The sequence below is a fragment of the Rhinatrema bivittatum genome, chromosome 2 (genome assembly GCF_901001135.1).
Source record: "Rhinatrema bivittatum chromosome 2, aRhiBiv1.1, whole genome shotgun sequence".
NCBI classification, from domain to species: domain Eukaryota; kingdom Metazoa; phylum Chordata; class Amphibia; order Gymnophiona; family Rhinatrematidae; genus Rhinatrema; species Rhinatrema bivittatum.
Genome location: NC_042616.1, coordinates 413,369,541 through 413,393,737, shown reverse-complemented (window position 1 = coordinate 413,393,737; position 24,197 = coordinate 413,369,541). Strand labels below are relative to the sequence as shown.

The 24,197-nt window shown below is 46.0% G+C and overlaps 1 protein-coding gene across 6 annotated transcripts in view; it reads left to right on the top strand.

Annotated features, from left to right (window-relative positions):
* HMGXB4 (HMG-box containing 4) overlaps positions 1 to 24,197 on the top strand; it is a 146,835-nt gene that overhangs the window by 42,220 nt on the left and 80,418 nt on the right. For all 6 annotated transcript variants that reach the window (XM_029590129.1, XM_029590133.1, XM_029590130.1 and 3 more), the window contains exons 5-6: positions 501 to 1,477; positions 2,452 to 2,533. In XM_029590129.1, the coding sequence (XP_029445989.1) occupies positions 501 to 1,477; positions 2,452 to 2,533 (1,059 nt within the window). The remainder of the gene's footprint in view (positions 1 to 500; positions 1,478 to 2,451; positions 2,534 to 24,197) is intronic.

Here is a 24,197-nt window from a genome sequence, read left to right as displayed (position 1 = left end):
ATGGTAGAAATAACACATAATGGAGCGGGGTGTAGATCCCCCTCATTTGCACGTTTGCAAAGTTATATTCACTACAATAGTGCACACTCCTAGAAGAAATATTACTGGAGATTGCTGTTTGGTCTCCTGCAGCCACAGGGTTTGACCTCCCCTACAAGATTTCTCCTTATCCAAGACAGTCTTCTTATCGTGGTCCCCTGTACTCCCCCCATCTTGAGTAGAAGAGCAGATAAGATCCCCAGTTAGTTCATGCCAATACTCATTTTTTTGCATGCTTAACCCCAAAGCTCTATAATTGTCCAGACAGCTGGCCAACTAGGTCTCCTGCGCAGCTTGACAGACACTCAGCTAGCTACATGATGTATCTGTAGTATGGACAAAATAATTGGCCAGATAGTCTCTTTCTATTGTCATTTACTATGTTGTTATGCTGACAGACACAGTGTGCTGGGGCCCAAAGTTACTCCTCTCACATCCTTTTTATGATGCTTTACTTTCAGATGTTTCTCCTCTGGAATTGCCTGTTAAGAAGAAGAAAAAAGTTTTGATTAGCCCATCAGCAGATACTGCCATGGACCTTCTCAAAGCCATCACCTCGCCCACAGCACTAAGCTCCAAGCCCCCTAAGAAGATAGAGAAGTCCTCTTTTGGATCCTCTAGTTTCTCTGCCCACTCTGAGGGCAAAAAGGAGCATCGGAAGGAGCATAGGAAGATGCACAGTGAGGTCTCACGCTCCTCAGAAGATGGCCTCCACAAGTCCAAGAAGAGCAAATCACTCTTTGTGAATACTGAGACTCTGACCCTGCGGGAGCCGGATGGACTGAAGATGAAACTCATCCTTTCACCAAAGGAGAAAGGCATAACAGAGGAAGAGGCCTTCCCATACCCAGGGCCCCCTTCCCAGAAGAAGAGCTCTAAGAAGGCCCTGCGGGAGGACCAGACTACCTTTCTTCTAGCGCATGAGCTCCCTGGCTTCCCAAAACCTATTCGAAAAAAGCCCAAGACGGAGCCACATCTTGCCGACGGTTTTGGCCCTGAAGCCTCAATTTATGCAGAGGCAACAGACTTTGAACTGACAGGACTGGAGTCTCTAGACACAGGCTCGTCCTCTGGTGGGGAGTTGGAAGCTGGGGAGCTAGTGATTGATGACTCATACCGAGAGGTCAAGAAAAAGAAGAAGTCCAAAAAGAGCAAGAAGAAGAAAGATAAAGAGAAGCACAGAGAGGATAAGCACAGAGAGAAGAAACACCGGGAGGAGAAGCACTCCAAGTCCAAGAAAGGGCTGAGCCTGTCCTCGGGAGAGGTGGGGATGGTGGCACCATTATCTGGAGCCAGTGTACAGCAGCCAGCCATCAGCATACCCTACACCCTTCCCCCTCCTCTGCCACCACCGCCCGTGTTCCACTCTGATGCACCTAGTGAGAAGAAGAAGAAGAAAGAGGAAAAGGAGAAAGAGAAGGCAGAAAAATTAGAGAAGGTAAATAGGTGGGGGACTGGCCCCTTGTGAGAGGATTAAATAAGCGTTTTGCACACAGATGGGAGGAGCTTAATCTGGTGGGCATAATGTAAACTGCTTGCGAGCATGGGGATGGTGCAGCGATAGCAGAGATATTTTTGCTCTGACATAAACGAGGTTCCTTGTCATTGTGCTTTTTTTTCCTGCACTGTGGAGAGGGGCTGTGCAGGTGATATAGACATTTGAGCTTCTTTACGTCTGACACTTTCATTGTATACTCTGAGTTCAGCCAGTTGGTATAATTTGTTCTGCGATTTGAATTGGCCATTGTCAGAGACAAGATCCTGGGCTCAATTGACCGTGGTCTGACCCAGCAGGGCATTTCTTATATTCCTATGCTGGTGGTATATTTACTTTCTTAAATGACCTTATCTGTATGTTTGTGTATACAGTGGGAATGAAGTGTGAATCTCAGTATGTTATTTCATCTTCTGACAATAATGGAGCCCATCTCTGAGCTTCCCCAAAATCTCTTCTGAGCTTGTGTTCCGTTTTTACTTTGCGGAAACTGAGCACATAAATCTATCTGTAATTTTTGCCAGGTAAGCTGTGTGGATCATACAACAGCCTCATTTTGTGATTCCAGTTTTCTCCTAACAAAGTGATTATCACCAAAGGCATTCTGTATTGTATACAGTGGGATGTATACATGTTGATGATATTAGCAAGAAAGAGTTCACAAGAGAATGCATAAATTTATTGCTGGGATCAACACTCTCCTCAGTAAAGATATGTCCTGACTAGATAAGTCCTAGTAAATAACCTGGCTCCCAAGGTCTTTTCTGACCTGGCAGCTGCATGTCTGTGTTCTCGCTGGCGCACATATGCACTGAACTGTGAATTTCATCCTCACTGTGCAGTAAGCACAGCTGTTTCTGGAGCAGAGCAACTACTCAGATATTCTTATCTTTCTTCTCTTTTAATTATCTGAGCAGCCCAAGAAGAAAAACATGTCAGCATATCAGGTGTTCTGCAAGGAGTATCGAGTCAACATCGTAGCTGAGTATCCTGGAATAGGTAAGCGGGGGAGTCCAGGAGTGGTTGTCGTCGTCCTGTACATTTTATGATTTTAGTTAATCCAAACAAAATCTTCTTCACTTACACATTGCCCATTCACACCTGTTGCACGCCTCATCCATTTACACACCTTATGCATATTTAGACACACCCCATGCTATCCAGTATCCCCACTGCAATTGCAGATAATCAAAGACCAGTGCAGCCCTACCAGCCCCTTGGTGAAACATGGAAATGTGACAACAGAAAAAGACCATATGGCCTATCTAGGCTGGCCATCCACCTAATTATCTTTACAATCCCTACCACTCTTTCGGAGATCCTTTGTATTAACCCATGTTTTCTTGAATCCAGATACTTTTCTTGTATCTACCCCCTCCTTGGGTGGGCTGTTCCATGCATCCATTAATCCTCTCTGTAAAGACGTTCTCACAGGACAAGCAGGATGGTAGTCCTCACATATGGGTGACATCACAGGATGGAGCCCAATCACGGAACACTTTGTCAAAGTTTCCAGAACTTTGACTGGCCCCTACTGGGCATGCCCATATGGCACTAACCCTGCAGCCAGCAGAGGTCCCCCTTCAGTCTTCTTTTTTCCGCGCAGCAGTAGCCTCACAGTTAAGGAGCTCTGCAGAGATTCCTGACAGGAATTTTCCTCACGGAATTACTAAAAGTTAATTTGCCCCACAGGGGTCCCTCCTTTAACTTTTCGAGCTGCGGTACTCCGGTACGTTTTTTACCCGTTTTTCGTCAAGTACCGTCGAGTTTGGCCCTCGCAGCCTACTGGCCGGCAACCGTACCGTGGCTCAATTTTTGCCATGGCGTCGGGGTTCTGTCTGTGCCCAGACTGTAATTGCACCATGTCCATCACAGACCCCCATAAAGTCTGTGTAATGTTTCTTGGACGAGAGCACGATGTCTGACCTGCACCAAATGTGCCCTAATGACACCAAAAGGTTGCAAGGCCAGAATGGAGAAGATGGAACTTCACTTCCGTGCTCAAACCCCGACCCTGACACCAGTACTGATTGTGGAACCGACCACCGACCCGATTCCGGCAGTGTTGGCACCGCTGCTTTTCCAGGATGGAAGCGCTCATTGCCGCTTTTCCACCGATGGACCCCAGGTCACCGATGGCTCCGGTGCCCTCCCTGCTTACTTTGTCATCGGGAGGAGAAACACCGTTCTGCATCCCTCCATCGGGAGTTCTGCCTCAGTCATCTATGCCGATATATCCCTTGCCACCAATCTAACCATCGGTGCCGATACGCCCGTCGGCACCACAGAGCCATCCATCGATGCCTGTGCCGGTGCCTTCGATGCCTTCATCAGTGCCTCCAATTATTCCTTCGATTCCTTCGGAGCCTAGACCAGGACCCTTGGGTATCCCACCACCCCATCCCCCCTCTAGCTCCTAGAGGGACAGGTGCTGATCCCTATGATACCTGGACTGATGATTCCTCCCCAGACACTGATGATTTGCCTTCACCATCTTCACTCACTGAAAGTAGAAAGCGTTCTCCTCCAGAGGACCTTTCCTTTATAAATTTTGTGAAGGAAATGTCTGAATTGGTTCCCTTCCAATTACAGACTGAACAGAATGATAGACGTCAGATGATGGAGTTGCTTCAATTCCTGGATGCTCCCAAGGAAATAACCTCCATCCCTATCCACCAGGTTCTTCTGGATCTCCTCAAGAAGAACTGGGAACATCCTGGCTCCATTGCTCCAGTCCACAGAAAAGTTGACATTACCAATTTGGTGCAGTCAGCTCCAGGTTTTCAAAAACCTCAATTGGATTACCAATCTGTAGTGGTAGAATCCGCACAGAAAAGACCAAAAAGATCAAAACCTCACACTTCTTTTCCTCCTGGCAAGGAACAGAAGTTTCTAGATGCCATTGGTCGCCGTGTCTTCCAAGGATCAATGCACATCTCCCAAATTGCCGCTTATCAGCTCTATATGAACCAATATAATAGGGTCATTTTTAAGCAGATACAAGTTTTAACATACTCCCTGCCTCAGCAATTTCAAGATTAACTCCAAACCCTAGTAAACAAAGGATTTGAGGCAGGCAAGCATGAGATCAGATCATCCTATGATATCTTTGATACTGCTACTAGAGTATCTGCAGCAGCTATTTCGGCAAGGAGATGGGCCTGGCTCAAGTCTTCCGAACTTTGCCCTGAAGTACAAGACAGGTTATCTGCCCTACCCTGTGTAGGAGATAATCTGTTTGGAGAACAGATTAAACGGACGGTGGCGGAACTTAAAGACCATCATGAGACTCTCGGACAGCTCTCTCTGATACCTTCTGACTACTCTTCAAAACAGCCCTTCCGAAAGTACTCTAAAAAGTCATTCTTCCGCCCGAAGAAGTCCTACCCACCACCAGCCAGATCCCGTTCCACGAGACCTTTTCAAAAAGCCCAGTCTTGTCAGACACAGAAACAAAAACCGCAAGCAGCTCCTCAACCAGATCCTGCTTCAGGTTTTTGACTTCTACCTAGAGAGCAACAGCCAGCTTCCATTGCCTCACATACCAGTGGGAGGTCAATTGTGCCACTTCAACAACATATGGCACTCAATCACCTCAGACCAATGGGTACTGGCGATAATTGCTCAAGGTTACCATCTGAACTTTTTCTCCATGCCACCTGACTCCCCACCTCTACTGACGTGGAGAACATCCGATCACTCCATTCTTCTGGATCAGGAGGTCTCCCTCCTTCTCCAGTCCAAGACAATAGAACCCGTACCCTACTCTCAGCATGGCCTAGGATTCTATTCCCGGTACTTTCTAATTCCCAAAAAATCGGGAGGCATTCGTCCTATTCTGGACCTAAGGGCCCTCAACAAGTACCTCCAGTGAGAGAAGTTCAAGATGGTAACCTTGGGCTCCCTTCTTCCTCTTCTTCAAAGAGGAGACTGGCTCTGCTCTCTAGACCTTCAGGACGCATACACTCATATCGCGATAATTCCATCTCATTGCAAAATACTTGAAGTTTCTAGTAGGCCCCAAGCACTATCAATACTGAGTGCTTCCATTCGGCCTAGCGTCTGCACCATGAGTCTTCACGAAATGTCTCGTAGTGGTTGCAGCCTTCCTAAGGACTCAGGTTGTTCACGTCTACCCCTATCTAGACAATTGGTTAATCAGGGCTTCCACTCAGCAAGTTGCTCTGTCGTCCCTCAATCTAATCTTACACACTCTAATTTCATTAGGATTTCTCGTCAACTACGACAAATCCTCTTTAGTCCCATCTCAAACCTTGTCGTTCATTGGGGCAGACTTGGACACCTTGGAGGCAAAGGCTTTTCTACCTCGACAGCGAGCTCTCACTCTCGTGTCTCTTGCGCACCAGCTGCAGTCTCAGCACTCCGCGACTGCTCGCCAATTTCTCATCCTCCTGGGACACATGCGGTCCTCAGTGCAGGTCACACCAATGGCCTGTTTGGCCATGAAAGTCATGCAGTGGACTCTACGGTCACAATGGACTCAAAGCATTCAGCCCCTGTTGACCATTGTCCACGTAACCGACTCACTCCGTCAGTCTCTTGCCTGGTGGAGAAATCAGAACAATCTCCTCCAAGGCTTGCCCTTTCAGGCTCCAGACCCTCAATTAACTCTCACCACCGATGCTTCCAACCTCGGCTGGGGAGCCCATGTGGCCAATCTGTAGACATAAGGATCTTGGTCTCCAGAGGAAGCCAAACACCAAATAAATTTCCTGGAGCTTCGAGCAATCAGATATGCTCGCAGGGCATTTCAGGATCGCCTCTCAAATCAAGTTATCCTCATCCAGACGGACAACCAGGTGGCCATGTGGTACATCAACAAACAGGGAGGCACAGGCTCCTTCCTTCTGTGTCAGGAAGCTGCACAGATATGGGCGGAAGCTCTCTCCCATTCAATGTACCTCAGAGCCACCTGGTTGCCGGGAGTGGACAATGTGTTGGCAGACAAGCTGAGTCGCATCTTTCAACCGCACAATGTGGTCTCTTCAACCCCTCAGTAGCGATCTCCATCTTCCAACAATGGGGATATCCTCAAATAGACCTCTTTGCGTCTCCTCAAAACCGCAAAGTAGAGAACTTCTGCTCTCTCATTCGCAGCAAACACTCTCAACCCAGAAACACATTCTCCCTCTCGTGGGCAACCGTTCTACTTTATGCATTCCCTCCACTTCCTCTTCTCTCGAAGACTCTCATGAAGTTAGTCAGGACAAGGGAACCATGATCCTGATAGCACCTCCCTGGTCACGCCAAGTGTGGTTTCCAATTCTTCAGGATCTCTCCATTTGCAGGCACATTCCCATGGGAAAAGAACCGCTTCTGATCACTCAAACGATGGGTGCCTGCGCCACCCCAATCTTCAAGCCTTGTCCCTGACGGCATGTATGTTGAAAGGTTAATCCTTCAGCCACTTATCCTTTCTGAACCAGTTTCCCGTGTCTTGATTGCTTCACGGAAGCCTTCCACGAGAAAATCTTACTCTTACAAATGGAACAGGTTTACATCATGGTGCTCTTCTCAGTCCCTTGACCCCTTTACCTGTCCAATCATGAAGATTTTGGACTATCTCTGGCACTTGTCAGAGCCAGGTCTAAAAACTTCTTCCATCAGAATGCATGTCAGTGCGGTAGCCGCCTTCCATAAAGGTGTCAGGAATGTTCTATATCAGTACAACCTCTTGTAGCACGTTTTCTGAAAGGCTTGCTTCACCTCAAGTCTCCACTGTGTCCTCCGGCCCCTTCTTGGGACCTTAACCTGGTTTTGGGTCACCTCATGAAACCACCATTCAAACCTCTTCACTCCTGTGACTTTCGATATCTCACATGGAAAGTAATTTTCCTTTTGGCAATCACTTCAGCTTGCAGAATTAGTGAATTACAGGCCCTAGTTACCTATCCGCCTTACACTAAACTTCTGCAGGACCGGGCAGTACTCCTCACTCACCCTAAATTCTTATCCAGGGTAGTTTCGGATTTTCATCTAAATCAATCCATCATACTACCTACCTTTTTTCCCAGGCCCCATTCCAATCCAGGAGAACAGGCTCTGCATACTCTTGACTGTAAATGGGCTCTAGCGTTCTACCTAGACCGTACAGCTGCCCACAGGGAAAGCACTCAATTGTTTTGTCTCTTTCCATCTTAACAAGTTAGGGAAGCCTGTGGGTAAGCAAACTCTCTCCTCCTGGTTGGCAGACTGCATATCCTTTTGCTATCAGCAAGCAGGCATTCCATTTCAAGACAGTGTTAAAGCACACTCTGTGAGGGCCATGGCGACTTCAGTAGCTCACCTACGATCGGTGCCACTTCCTGACATTTGTAGGGCTGCCACTTGGAGTTCTCTCCACACCTTTGCAGCCCACTATTGCTTGGACAAAGCCGGAAGACAAGATTCCATCTTCGGCCAGTCTGTCCTTCGTAACCTGTTTACAACGTGACGTACCAACACCCTTCCACCTGCCCGTTAGAGTTCAGGATGCCCTCGACCAAATTTTATCCCAGTCCTAGTGCTTTGCACACCTGGGTACATTTGGTGCATTTCTTGGACATCCTCAGCTCGGTACTCACCCATATGTGAGGACTACCATCCTGCTTATCCTGTGAGAAAGCAAATGTTGCTTACCTGTAGCAGGTGTTCTCACAGGACAGCAGGATGTTAGTCCTCATGAAATCTGCCTGCTGCCTCGCGGTGTTGGGTTCGTAACGTTTTCTTATTTTATTTTTCGGCACTGCCTGTAGCTTTTAAACAAGACTGAAGGGGGACCCCTGCTGGCTGCAGGGTTAGTGCCATGCTGGGCATGCCCAGTAGAGGCCAATCAAAGTTCTGGAAACTTTGACAAAAGTGTTCCGTGTTTGGGCTCCCTCCTGTGATGTCACCCATATGTGAGGACTAACATCCTGCTGTCCTGTGAAAACACCTGTTACAAGTGAGCAACATTTGCTTTCTTTAAATTACTCCTGAGTCTATCCCATTTTTAATTTTGTTTCCATATGCTTTAGAACAAAGACCATTGAACATTTTAGTAGCCACCCTCTCAACTGACTCCAGCTGGTTGATATCCTTTTGAAGGTGCAGTCTCCAGAATTGTACACAGTATTCCAAATGAAATTTCACCAGGGACCTATACAGTGGCAATATCAAGCTCTTTTTTTTTTTTGTGTTGCCCATTCCTTTCCATATGCACCTCAATGCATATGGAAAGGAATGGGCAATGCATATGTGTTGCCCATTCCTTTCCATATGCACCCATACATCTCTATGGCTTTTGCCATGATCTTATACACCTGTTTGGTCACCTCAAGATCATCTGATATGATCACCCCCCCTGATCTCATTCTTTCCTGCTTAGAAAGGTTTTCTCCCTCATACTGTCCCTCTCCCTTGGGTTTTTACAGCATAAATGCATAACTGTATTTCCTAGTGTGTAGACAGATGGACTCAGGACCAGTGGGGTTTATGCTCCCCTGCCAGCAGATGGAGACAGAGCAAGCTGACATCACAGTACATATAAACCCTACAGTGACCCCAGCCTGCCAGTATTCTCCGTCTCCAGCAGATAGTGGACGTGCATCTCCCTATGGGGATTGCTTTGAGCTTTTTGAAAGGAGAAATTTGAATTCTAAATTCAGGAAAAGAGCCCCGCTCTCCTGCGGTGATACCTAAAGGGCCCTCCCCCATTTGAGAATTCCTGAAGCAATTTCTATGGGGTCTCAAAGGTGTGCCTTGGTCCGGTATCTGGGTTTCCTGGCGTGGACTTAGCTGCTAGTTCAGCTGAAATGCAGTGGGTGCAGGAGGCCGAGCATGGTGGTGATGGCAGATGCCCTCTCCTGCCTTAGCCAGAGACTGTCTCTGTACTCAGCTGGTAAGTGCTGAGCTCAGGTAAGGTTTAAAAAAAAAAAAAAAAAAGTTTTATCTGAATCAGAGACAGAGGGGTTTCAGGACTTCCTCTGGTCTCTGTCCTCGGCGCGCCATGCCGACATTCGTTCCCGCTCCTGTTGGGGAACTGGGCAGCTTAGCAGGTTGAGCCGCCCCTGGTGGGCTAAGCCTCACACTTAGGCTTTTTTCTTGCATGCCACATGGTAGGCCGTGGTGGCCGTTTTCGTGCGCTCTTGTATGTGTTCTGCCCTCTGTAGGCTGTCTGTGTGCACAGAGTGTCGGCTCTGCACACGCGTTGTGTGCTCAGTGTTCGGGCGTGCTTTTTATGTTTGCAAACCTTTTTATGTGCTTAATTTGGCATATAGGTTGTGTGTGCGCCTTGCCACGCTTTATTTTTTGGGTGCATTTCATTTTTGAGTGTGAGTTGTGCCAATGCACGTTTATCGCAGTGATGGCACCGGTAAGCAAGAAGCCTAAGTGTCTTCCTATTTGTGTTGCCTGTCATATTAGGGCTTCTTAGTCTGACCTGACTTCTAACCTGTATCAGCGCTGCTCAGGTACTCGGGGAGAGTTATTTTCCTCGGATTTTGCTAAGCCTGGCTCTTCCCATTCTGATGATGGGTTGGTCACAACTTTGATTGGGGGGATGCCAGATCTTGGTTCTCTCTTGACTGACTCCTCCTCTGGTGAGGGAAGTTCTGTGGGACCTACTCCAGTTCCTTCTGGGCTTGGTCTGGAACTGGTTGTTTTCCTTGGGTGGAATTTTTTCAAGGCTTACAAGCCTTTCTTCGGGTGCAGTCCCCCACTTCCCCCATTTCTATCCGGTCGGACTCTTGGCCAGTAGCTCCTCCCTCTTCCAGTCCTATGCTTAAGCACAGGGGCTCGCCTTGCCTCCCTGTCAGTGTTCCTGACAGGAGTCTGGATGGCATGATGATGAGGTTGATCATGATTCCCTGAAAGATGGGGAACCGTATCGAACCATGTTGCGGTTCTTTCATGGAGATGAAAGCTGGCCCTGATTTCCCAGATCTTGAAACAACTCAGTGTTCCTGGTTGGGATGCTATGTCAGACATTTTGGTTTCTTTATGTAAAGTCTCTTGTTTTTTCCCGGTGATAGATGCCATTCAGGAATTGATTGATCTGGAATGGCCTGTCCAAGAGGCAAATTTTAAAGGGGGTCTGACATTGGAAGGCCTGTACCCCTGGATCCGGCCATAAGAGAGCATTTGCGTTTTCCCAAAGTGGGTGCCATGTCTAAGCGAATGACTATCTCTATGGAGGGAGGAGCGGATGTACATGATAGAAAGATTGAAGCTATTCTTGAGCAAGTCTTTGAGGCAGTGGCGATGAATTTACAGATTGCCTCTTGTTGCGTCCTAGTGGTGAGATCTTTTCTTCTTCTCTCTCAGAAAGTTGATAAGTCTACAGGGATTTCCAGAGCAGTTATGGACCCTGCTGCCACCTTTTTAGCACACGTAGCTGTGATTTGGTCCGGACCTCGGCCAGAGGAGTGGCTTTAATGTTAGTGGCTAGGCATCAACTCTGGTTGCAAATTGGTCAGCTGCCACGGCTTCCAAAGCCAGTCTTACGAAGATATCCTTTAAAGGCTTGCTCTTGTTTGGGAGCGAGTTGGAGAAATTGGCCAGTAAGTGGGGTGAGTCTCCCGTGCCTCGATTGCTGGAGAATAAGAAAGAGTTATGGCTCCCCTTTGGTATGATGGGTCGTTCCAAGCATTTTCGTCCCTACAGAGGGCCAACCTTTCAGCAGACTCTGCCATTCAGTAGGTCTCAGTCCTTTCATCCCCAGCAGCCCAAGAGAGGAGCAGGCTCGGGTGGTGGACCTACCTGAGCTTCCCAATGAAGGTTTGCCAACCCCTATTTCCTGTTTTGGAAGGTGGGGATGTCTCTTTCTCTTTTATTGGAGGTGGGTAGAGATCACGTCGGATCAGTGGGTCCTGGAGGTGATACGTGAAAGGTATGCACTGGAATTTCGCAGTATTCCTCGGGACGTGTTCATGGTGTTCCCTTGCCACTCCCCCGCAGAAGAAGCAGGCAATGGAGTTCATGCTTCAAAGGCTTCTCAGACTGAGGGCTGTGGTTCCGGTACCCACATCTCAAGAAAGTATGGGGCAATATTCCATTTATTTTGTTGTGTCCAAGAAGGGAGGGCACCTTTTATCCCACCTTAGATCTCAAGAGGGTCAACAGTCACTTGAAGGTGACTCATTTCCCAGTGCAGGCGGGAGAATTTCTGACCTCCTTGGATCTGTCAGAAGCTTACCTTCATATTCCCATCTCATTGGAACACCAAAGCTTTCTACGCTTTGCGGTGTTGGGGCGCTAACCTTTTGGTCTAGCTACCACTCCCAGAACATTTCCAAAATTATGGTGGCGGTAGCGGCGGCCTTGCAAAAAGAAGGAATCCTGGTGCACCCGTATTTGGGTGACTGGCTGATTCGAGCTAAGACTCAGGAAGAGAGCCGCCTGTTGACACAGAAGGTGATCTCCTTATTACAGGAGCTCGATTGGGTGGTGAACCTGACCAAGAGCAATCTTCAACCATCCCAGTCGTTGGAGTATCTGGGAGTTCGGTTTGACACGGGAAAGGACAGTTTTCTTACCGGAAGTTCGGATCCAGAATGATGTCTCAAGTGCGTCGGTTAATGAATACCATACGCCGGACAATGTGGTCCTACCTACAGATACTCTGCTTGATGGCAGCTGCTCTGGAAGTGGTGCCATGGGCAAGGGTGCATATGCGTCCTCTTCAACACTCTCTACTGTTTCGTTGGAACCCACAGTCTTAGGATTATTATTTTTTTTTTTTTACATTTTTTATTTTGAACATTTTTCATTATTCTTTCAAGAGATACACTTGAATTGAATACAGAAGAAGAGGATTAAATTTCCCTTCAGGAATAAACAATAGGAAACTACTATGATAATACACATTACTGTCATAGTTAATTTTTAACTTTTAGCTATACATATTTATCAGAAAATTTCTCGCTAACTTCTCCAAATTCCTCTCTTCAACCTAAGTCCTCAAATGAAAGGATCCATTAAACAACCTCAGGAAAATCATATAGGAGGAAACACTAGGTAGTTGGGGATCAAAATACATTTTGTCAATAATTTCTGGACTCAAAGCCAGGGCAACAAGAACACTTCAACTCAGCAAAAGGTTTAAAATTTAATTTATTTTGGCTTTTTAAAGAAGAGTCAAAGACAAGTGTTCCTGGGAGTTGCTATATAAGAACATAAGAAAATGCCATACTGGGTCAGACCAAGGGTCCATCAAGCCCAGCATCCTGTTTCCAACAGTGGCCAATCCAGGCCATAAGAACCTGGCAAGTACCCAAAAACTAAGTCTATTCCATGTAACCATTGCTAATGGCAGTGGCTATTCTCTATCTGTAATAACTAGCATCTCAATGAATATATGACATGCCCTGACTTATATAATCAAAATACAGCACTACCGAAGTTTCCAGAATGAATGACGTGACTGCCCAAAGACTTATTTACAAAGATACATTATGCTGTTGTCATGACAATCTATCATGTATAGGAAATGCTTGTGAGGACATCCTCCATTCATTTGTAAAAATCATACTATTTACTTGTCTTTCCTGAAACCACCCTTCCACCATAAAAGTTCCTTTATCACCCTGGCTTTGATGCACTGTGTTCTTCTGTTCTCTTGATATTCTTTGTTGTGTAAACAAATCGCAAGTCTGTGGCTTCAATAGGAGTTAGGCCTGAATTCCGTTTCTTGGCACCAGGATTTAATTAAAACTGTAACTTTAAAAGAAGAATCTTTTCACCTGGCTCCTGTCCGTTGAGAGAGGCATTTGTAAGACAAAAGCTTGCATCCTGGACCCAGCTTCCCTGTATTGTGGTGCAAACATGGTCATTGATGCCTTCCTGGCCTGTAATTATAGGCTTTGCAGAGCCTACAAGTTTCCAGATCTTTCACATTCTTTGAGTCTGATGATTAGAATTTCACTATATTTCAACAGTGTCAGTATGAATCAGCCCTCTGATGATTCTGGGAATGGCTGAATAAGCCACAGTTCTGAACCAGAATTATGAATTATATCAATTTGCAACGGATATCAGTACTGGACTATTTATTTCCCTCTAAGGCAATTGAAGAAGAAACCATATTAGTATCGGGAAGAGTTTTATCAGACAAGCCGTTAATTGTGAGGGCATGAAAAAAATATAGGATACATTACGATATTTAAGAATACATTTGCACGAATATTTTAGAAAGAAAAAGGCATCTATTTCTAAAGCCCTAGATCTTAATAAAAGAAATTGCTTCCTTTTCTTTTGAATTTGCTTTGCAAGGTCAGGATATATGCAAACTTTAAAGTCCAAAAATGTGTCCCCGCGATGACGAAAAAAAGATCTCAAGACCCAATCTCTGTCAGATTCAAGTAAGAAAGTAACAATTAAAGTTGCTGAAGATATTAAATCTTTTTGAGGAGACTGAACAAATTTGATAGATCCATTTGGGGGATATCCATTGGCGATATAACTTGAAAGTCCTCTTGATCTGAAGTAACCTTCTTAAACGGTGGTATATAGTAAACTCTTGAAGCCAAGGGTAGTGTCTGCTCTGGTAATTTTAACACTTCCAATAAGTATCTTCTCCACATATCTTTAGATGGAACTGTTGGGTGTTTAGGTAAATTTATAATATGCAAATTTTTTCCCCTAATCCTATTTTCCAACTGTTCCATTCTATTAGTTATCTGATTTTCTTTAATCACTAATTGTTGAATAGCTGACATACTTCTCACTTCTGTATTTACATTCTCTAAGGAACTTTTATTTATAGATACACCTTTTTCTAGTGTTTTCAAATGTTTTTCAGATCCTTCCAAAGTTGAAAAAACTGGGCCAAGTTGCCTGGAAATGTTAATATTCAATGTCTGTATCGCCTCCCATATGGTTTCTAATGTAATAGAATTGGGCCTTACCAAAACTGATATCTGCAGTCTACCTCTAGTAACATCCCTTTCCTCAGAGTAAACTCTCTATTTAGCATTATACTATGTCACCTCCCACGCAACTAGTTTCTAACCCAGGGCTCATACCAAGGCTCAATTTGTAATTTGCCTATGAGGATGTAGTAGGTGTTTGGGGTGCTTTTAGTGGCTGATTCTGTGGAGAGGAGAAAGAGTTGGTATAGGTTTGCACCCACCATCTGTTTTTTCCCATCATTTTATGTTGGACTCCATACTTTGTGATATACCAATTTACAATATTTGTATTGCTATAAATTTTGTTGATTCTTTAGGTCTCATAGAAAGTTGTTGCATATAGTGGTTACTAACCTCCTGTGAGTTATACTTATACTCCCCCCCACCCCTTTTTTTTTTCAGCTCATAGAGCACCTAACTTTGTGACCTTGAGCAGGTCTCACAGAGTGAAAGGTTATGTCTTGCTGGAAACTGTGACTGACAGAAGACACATTTTCCTTTAGTCCTGTCAGACCAATCCAGACGAGTTATATAGCAAGAGGTTTCAGCCAGAACTACAAGCATCTATATTCTGAGATCCACATGGCCACAGTCCATAAATAAGCACGGATCCAAAACCCCACATATAGACATAGTAGACCACTAATTCTTCTTTCCCTTCAGAGTAGGCTAAAAATCAAACCAGTTTATGCTAATTCAGCTTTATTATTGCACTACTCAGCTACAGAAAGGGAGTACCTTATGCCCATCAGCAGGAATAGTGATGGAAGTTAATTTGCCACCTTTTGTGGATTTAAGAACAAGTTGGTGTCACAGACTACTGATGTTATAGGGCATGAGATGGGTGTTCCCAGCAGCTAAAAGGAAGGCTTTTCAAATTGTTTGGGTTTTTTTTTTTTTACCAGTGAAGAGAAATTATTACTTTCCTTGAATCCTGCTACATCTGTCCAGAGGCATGGGTTTACTCCCCTGTACTAGCAGAGACAGAGGACACACTTTTTTCCTGTCGATAGCAGGGCTGAATTAGCCATGTGTCTGGGACGTAATCTGGTGGCCCTGAGGTGGAGCTTCTCTTAGCAATCACAGAGCTTTGCTCTGTGCGTGTTACATTCTAGTTAATAGACCCAAGATAGCGTAGCAGTCTTACCTTGACTTGCCCTTGGACCACAGCCAGAAACCCAGTAAAGAGCATAATCCAGTACCCCCTGGGTTGGTTGTCGATTAAAGAAGGTCCAGACCACAATCCGGTCCTAGCGGCAGGTAGCCAGCAGGAGAAAGTCCAAAGCACAATCCGGGTCAACAAGGCAGGCAGCAAGCAATAGAAGGCCCAGGGTACAATCCGGGTCAAAGAGGCAGGCAACAAACAAGAGAAAGTTCAAGGTATAATCCGAGTCAGTGAGGCAGATAGCAAGCAAGAGAAGGTCCAAAGTACAATCCGGGTCAATGAGACAGATCACCAGTAATCCGAGAGCAGCACCAGCACAAGCAAGCCTGTAGTCGAAGCAAATGCTGTGCTGAAGAGTGGCATTTAAATAGCTCTATTTCCCGTGCTAACACGGGGACTTCCGGGGGAAGCGATGACGTGTCGCAATGGGAGGAGTCATGATGCGGCATGCGTCAGCCTGCGCTGCAGCTGGGGAATGCTGCCGAGGTACGCAGCCACCGGCCCCGACGGAAGAAACTGATGCAGCAGGTTGCTGAATGGTAACTACCTCCCCCGCAAGGCCTCCCTCTCCGATTCTGAGGATGAGGTTTGAAAGGGAACCGTGATGGAACTCAGTAACCGCGGAGCCTGAATGTTGCGAGCTGGTTCCCAGGAGTTCTCTGGCCCATAATTTTTCCAGGAAATTAAATATTGCAAAGTTCCTCGCCGTCGTCTGACATCCAGGATTTCCTCGACCACATATTGAGTGTCGTCCTCCACAATAGTTGGGGTGGTCAGTTTAGGCCTCCTGGATGGCCAGGATAAGATTGCAGGGTTAAGAAGTGATATATGAAAAATGTTGTGAACCTGCAGCGTGGGTGGCAGACGAAGCTTATATGTGACTTCACCAAGTTGCTTTTCAATAAAAAAGGTCCAAAAAATCTGGGTGTAAATTTTAGAGAGGGTGTCCGTAAACGGAGATTTCGGGTACTCAACCATACAAGGTCCCCTGGTTGGAGTAGAAGGCCCAGTCTCCTTCTTTTATCCGCCTGTTTCTTAACCTTGATCGCTGTTTGCTGTAACAATTGTCTGGTTTCTTTCCATAGCTCTGTCATGGAGTGGATGGTTTGGTCTACAGCCGGACAAGATGAAGAGGTAGTAATAGGCAAAGGAATTTGAGGATATCTGCCAAAGACTAAGAAGAAAGGAGATGTTTCAGTGGCTTGCGCTGAATGATTGTTATGGCACATCTCCGCCCAGGGTAATAGAGATGCCAAATCGTCCTGTCTTTGGTTAACATAACATTGCAGGAAGGTCTTGAGTGATTGATTTGTCCGTTCAGTTAATCCATTGGATTGGGGATGATAGGCTGATGAAAAATTGAGTTTTATTCTGAATTTCTTACAAATGTCCTTCCAAAATCGAGCTGTAAATTGCACTCCTCTGTCAGACACGATACTCATGGGCAGGCCATGAATTCGAAAAATGTGCTATATAAATAGTCGAGCCAATTCAGAGGCCGAAGGCAAGCCTGGGAATGGAATAAAATTGGCCATTCTAGAGAATCGATCCACAACAACGCAAATGACTGTGTTCCCGTCAGACAGAGGAAGATCTGTAATGAAGTCTGTAGCTATGTGGGTCCATGGTTTATCAGGAATAGGCAAAGGTTGCAACAACCCACAAGGTCGCCTTCACGGAGTTTTATTTGCCACATAGGTGGGACAGGATTCAACGTACCTCTTGGTATTCAGTCTCCACTGGGGCCACCAATAATGACGAGAAATGAGATCTCTCATCCGGGCTATTCCAGGGTGTCCTGCTAAATGAGAGTCGTGAGCCCACTGAAGGACCTTCTGCTTCAGTCGCCTCGATACCACCATCTTCCCCAAAGGTACCGTGAAGGTAGCGGCGAGCAAGATTTGAGCCGGATCAATAATATAGCTAGGTGGGTCAGGAGTGTCATCGGGAAGAAAACTTCTAGATAAGGCATCTGCTCGCTGATTCTTCTCTGAAGGTCGGAAGTGTAAATTGAAATTGAATCGACTGAAAAACAGCGCCCAGTGGGCCTGTCGTGGGTTTAGATGTTGAGCTTGTGAAAGATACGCCAGGTTCTTATGAGCTGTATAAATTGTAACTGTATATTTGGCTCCTTCTAATAGATGTCGCCATTCCTCAAGAGCGGACTTTACAGCTAGGAGTTCTTGATCTCCGATGGCATCATTTTTTCTCTGCCGGAGAAAGTTTTCTAGAAAAATAAGTGCAGATAAGTAGCTTCCCTGATTCTGAGGTTGCACAAGAATTGCCCTTACTCCTAGTGCTGAGGTATCAACCTCCATGATGAAAGGTTTAAGTAGGGTGTGGTCTTTGAAGACTAGGGTCTTTGATGAATTCTTCTTTTAAACACTGAAAGGTATGGACAGCCTTGGAAGACCACTTCTGAATTTCCGCCCCTTTCCTTGTCATGGCTGTCAAAGGGGCTACCAAGGTGGAGTATCCTGCAATAAACTTAGAATAGTAATTGGAAAAACCTAAAAAGTGCTGTAGGGTTTTGAGGCACTTGGATTGAGGCCAGTCTACAATGGCCTTGAGTTTTCCTGGATCCATACATAGGCCAGTCCAAGAGACAATGTAGCCTTGGAAGGGTAACTCTTCTTTGTGGAACAAGCATTTTTCTAGTTTAGCATATAACCGGTTCTCTCAAAGACACTGGAGAACTTGTCGAACATGAATCTGGTGCTGATCTTCAGTTCCGGAAAAAATAAGGATGTCGTCCAGGTAAACCAGAATGTGAGAATACAAGAGATCTTGAAAGATGTCGTTGTTCATGGCTTGAAATACAGCCGGCGCATTATAGAGTCCAAAAGGCATTACTCATAATGTTCATCTCTCGTGTTGAAAGCAGTTTTCCATTTAACACCCTCCCTAATTCGTATTAAATTATATGCCCCACGGAGGTCGAGTTTAGTAAAAATTTGTGCACCTTTTAATCGGTCAGACAGTTGAGAAATAAGCAGGATAGGGTACCGGTTCTTCTTGATAAGAGCGTTTAACCCTCTATAATCAATGCAAGGTCGGAGAGATCCATCTTTTTTTTTTTTTTTAACAAAAAAGAATCTGGCCTCTGTTGGAGACGAGGAGGGTCTAATAAACCCCCGAGCCAAATTTTTTTGAATATACTGAGTCATGGCATCCGACTCGGGTCTGATAATGTGTAGACTCTACCCCTGGGCAGGGATTTTCCTGGAAGTAAGTCTATTCCACAATCATAAGCCCGATGTGGTGGTAAGACCTCCGCCTCCTGCATGCTGAAAACATCTGCAAATTCAGTGTACTGATGAGGTAAACCAGAGGGAATAATTGTGGAGCAAGGAATCTGAAACTTAGCTGGTTTCGCTGAAATCAAACAGTTCTGACGGCAGAAGGAACTCCAACTTGCTAGCTGCAAAGATCCCCAGTCCAGGCGAGGTTGATGCAGTCTTAACCAGGGTAGACCTAGAATCACCTGATTAACTGCGGAAGGGAGCACATAAAATTGAATGGTCTCCTGATGAAGTAGCCCCGTAGTCATTTTGATAGGTTTGGTGATAAACAAAATTTTATTCCCCAAAGGCTGTCCTGATACTGAGGAAACTGTAAGCGGTGTTTTCAAGAGTTCTATGGGAAGTTGATATTGACGAACGAGGCTTCCCTTAATAAAATTACCAGCAGCACCAGAATCCAAAAAAGCCTGGAGATGGATGGAACCCCCCGGCAGTGGGTAACGTTCTGGAATTAAGATTTGTGGAGAGGAAGCAGCATGACCTAGGGAGGCTTCTCCCACCAGACCTAGGCCTGAGAGTTTCCCGACTTGTTCGGACATTTGTTGGCGAAATGACCTGTTCCAGCACAGTACAAACAGAAATTATTCTGTTTTTGACGATGCCGCTCTTCAGGTGAAATCCAGAATCTGTCAATCTACATAGGTTCATCCATACTGAGCTTGTCTCTGAAGTCGTAGGAACCACAAACGGTCACTGAAAGGCTGGAGCAAGACGAATGGAACGTCGAAGAGCTGCTTGCTCCCGGGACCTCTCCTGAAACCTGAGATCCAGACGGATAGCTAGGCGAATTAATTCTTCTAGGGATTCTGGTGGTTCTCGAGCGGCTAGCTTGTCCTTGATGGCCTCTGATAGCCCTTGACGAAAAATAGCTGTGAGACTATCCTCACCCCAATGGAGTTCGGTGGCAAGAGTCCGAAACTGAATCACACATTCCCCCACGGAGCGGGACCCTTGTTGAATCTGAAGTAGATCAGAAGCTGCATAGACAGCTCAACAGAGCTCATCAAAAATTAATCGGACGTCCTTCAAGAAACGGTCCAGATTTATGTAATAACTGATCATATCTTTCCCAAAGGGGTGATGCCCATGCCAAGGCTGGTCCCTCCAATAATGATAATATGAAGGTAACCTTGGTCTTTTCTGAGGGGAATAGTGAGGACTGCAGAGAAAAATGCATGTGGCATTGATTTATGAACCCCCGACACTGCTGGGGGTCTCCATTGAAACAAGGGGGAGGAAGTCTTATTACAGGAGGAGTTGGATTTACAGAAGTTGCGGCCCATGGGGATGCAATGGCCAAAGCATCCATTCGGGCGGCCAGTTTCTTCAAAACACCAGTCACTTGATCCAGAACTCCTTGCTGTTGCTGTACATGTGAAGCCAATCTGGGAATGGCCTGTAAGGCTGTTAAGTCCACTGGGTCCATGGCCTCGGCTAACTGTTACAGTGTAGTTAGTGGACCCAAGATAGTGTAACAGTCTTACCTTGACTTGCCCTTGGACCACAGCCAGAAACCCAGTCAGGGGCATAATCCACTACCCCTGGGTTGGTTGTCAATTAAAGAAGGTCCAGACCACAATCCGGTCCTAGCGGCAGGTAGCCAGCAGGAGAAAGTCCAAAGCACAATCCAAGTCAACAAGGCAGGCAGCAAGCAATAGAAGGTCCAGGGCACAATTCGGTTCAGAGAGGCAGGCAGCAAACAATAGCAGGACCCAGGGCACAATCCGGGTCAAAGAGGCAGGAGGAAGTGACGTCACTTCACATGAAAGCACCTTGAATCTGCTCTCTCCGTATCGCTTAAACCAAACGCAACTTTTGGCGTTTCACTTCTACCTCCTGCTCATATCTTTAAGAAGCTTATCACATTGAGCACCTAATGGCCGCATCGGGGAAAAGAAAAACTGCGGATTTGCAGAAGTTTTCTTATGCTAAAAACTGCGAGGAACCCGAGACGGCCAGGGGTAAGATGGCGCCCGCGGACCTGCGTGATGAACTGGGGGAGACGAGCGACACGGCCACGGGGTCGGATGCGGATTACCCCACACGCGGCGAAATAAGGGGCTGGCTGATGGAGATTCGACAAGATATTAAGACTTATAAAACAGAGATGACAACGTTAATTGCAGAAATGCGCGAGGAACACTCTGAAATTACTCGGAGGCTGGATGAAACAGAGATCAGGCTGGACACTCAAGGGGAGGGCTGGCTTGCGCTCCAAAAAGAAAACGAATCGCTGTATTCCCAATGTCAGCAGCTTTCTGAGAAGATGGAAGATATTGAAAATCGCAGCCGCCGCTGTAACATTAGAGTCAGAGGAGTGCCGGAGACTGAGGAGTACTCTGATTGTGTGGCAGTCGTCGCCCTGATCTCCAAGTTTTTCATTCTACAAGGTGAGCCGAATTTGGCCTCTGAGACCCTGGTTATTAATATTGAACGGGCTCACAGAACCCTCGGCCCTCGGATTTCTAATCAACCCAGAGACATAGTGGGGTGTTATCTTTCCTTTAAACAAAAGGAACAAGTTTACCATGCTGCACGAAAGCAGCGCACGTGGCTATGGGAGGGCCACGAGATCGCCATCTTTGCGGACCTAGCGGCGGCCACCTTGCGCAAACGCCAAGAATTCCGTTGTGTTACTTCTCAACTTTTGAGCTCTAATATCCGCTACCGTTGGATGTTTCCTGGTGGACTTGCTTTTGCAATACAAGGGATCTCCTATCGTGCCCGTACAGTGGTGGAAGCTGCGGAGATTCTTAAGGAGGCGGGGATTACCGTGGAGATTCCCCCTAAACCCGCAGGAAGCGGCACTGCTAAACGAGGAGGGCCACCGGTACCACCGAAGTGGCAGCGAGTTCCTAATGGGAGGCGTCGTTTACAAAGGAACTCAGCAGGACCCTCAGGACAGTCAGATTCTGGGTGATTGGTCCCCGAGGGGATGAATGTGACTTTCTACTTGTTTTTACCAGCGGCCATATTGTTTAGCTGACGACAGCTTTCTTGGTGTTGCCCGCCTGGCGGGGGACCCCGCTGAAGACTCCGAGCAGTGCCGGACTGTTATGATATAGAATATAACGTTTTCAAAAGTTTTGTTGTTTTGATTCGCAGGTTTGAGCAAAGAGCAGAGGAGAAGTGACTTAACATCCTCCATTGGTATTCTGAGATATGAATGTAATATCTCCGGTTTGGGGGCAAGGGGGGTGGGAGGGGATTCATATGATAGGCCTTATGTGGATTATAGCAGAGGTGTGGATGTTTGTTTTGAACAGTGTGATACTTCCATACTGTTTTGAGATTGGTTTGGGAAAGACTAGACTTGTATTCTTCAACCTGCAAGGGCTTCAGCAGGGCAGTTACGGGTGGGTTCAATCACTAAACTATGTACTGTTGGTAAGACCGGTCAGTACTGGTAATAAGGGGTATTTGTTACTCTTGCAGGAGGCAGGGGAGGGGAACATTCAGGGATGATGGCAACTTTTAAGTTTTTCTCTTTAAACGTAAAGGGGCTCAATACTCCAAGGAAACGTCGATTACTGTTTAGAGAATTGGATAGGTCTCAGGCTGACATAGTTCTGCTTCAAGAAACGCATTTGCGGAAATGTTACCAAAGGCTAATGACTAATGCTAAATATCCTTATCAATACTGGGCGGCTGCCACGAAGCAGTCTAAATATGCTGGAGTGGGAATCCTTATCCATAAGGACGTCCACTTTGAAACCAAAGGGCTTTGGGCGGATACAGAGGGTAGATATCTCTCTTTGTCTCTTACAGTGGGGGGTGAGTTGTACACTTTTCTTTCTGTGTATGGCCCTAATTCCTCTAAGGCGGAATTTTATCAAACCATGTCTCGCACCCTTGAAGGTCACATTGCAGGGCAGGTAATTATAGGTGGGGACTTCAACTTGACGATAAACCCCAGACTAGACAATTCTGGAGGCCAGAGCTCTGACTCTAAGGTGGCTAGAAATGCTTTGAAGTCCTTTATGAAAGCACAGGGGGTGGTAGACATCTGGCGCACCAGATTCCCTAAATCTAGAAATTATACCTTTTTTTCACCTCCTAATGCGAGCTATTCCAGGCTGGACATGTTTATGGCTAGCACTACTTTGATGCCAAGGGTCCTAAAGGTTGACATTGAACCCATTCAATGGTCGGATCACGCTCCTATTTGGTTTACTATAGAACTATCGGGCTATGATAGAGGTCTACGTTTCTGGAGACTTAATGACTCTCTTTTGGACGATCTCCAGTACCTTAGTCAAGTTAGAGCTGACATATCAGAATACTTAGTTCATAATGATACAGGAGAGGTAAACCCAGTGATACTCTGGGACTGTCTTAAGGCAGTGTTGAGAGGCAAATTTATTGCCCGCGCTACCTATCTCAAAAAGCAAAGGGAAAAGAATAGAGAAGGGCTCTGCACCACATTAAAAGGACTAGAAGAGAGACACAAGGTCGCTCCTGCCTCCACTATTCTGACTGCTCAGATAATAGAGACACGAAATCAGATCGCCTCCATAGACGCCGCAGTCTTAGCCCACCAGTTAACTTTAACTCAACAGAAATATTTTGAAGGAGGCAATAAAGCCGGGAGGATTTTAGCTCAAACCCTTAAACGTCAGCAAGCACAATCCATGATCGTTAAAATCAAGGCACATAATGGTGCAATGTTAACTGACAATACATCAATTCGGCAACGGTTTTTACATTTTTACTCTGAGCTTTACTCTCGGGACCCAGATATCGATTCAACTGGGATAGATGAGTATTTGGATACTGTCCCTTTGGGTGAATTAAATGAATCCCAACGGGCAGTTATGGATAAAGATATTACAGAAGCTGAAATACGTCTCGCCATCAAATTGCTAAAGCCGGGGAAGTCGCCTGGACTTGATGGGTATACGGGTCGCTTCTACCAGGTCTTTGCTGGAGAATTGGCACCATTGTTAGCAAATTTCTTTCGAGCTCTGAAGGAGGGCACCCCGTTATCCTCTGATGGGAATACCGCAGGGATTACTATTCTTGCCAAACCAGGTCGCGATCCCACGTTATGCGGCTCTTATAGACCCATATCTTTGATAAATATCGACCTGAAGATTCTAGCCAAAATTTTGGCGACTCGCCTGAATAGCTTTATCGCACAGATCATTCATCCAGACCAGGCTGGCTTCATCCCAGGGCGTCAGGCTAGTGACAATGTACATAAAATTTTGGATATAATTTGGTGGGTTAATAACCATAATATCCCGACTCTAGCGTTATCTGTCGATGCCGAAAAAGCATTCGACATGGTACACTGGCCCTATCTCTTT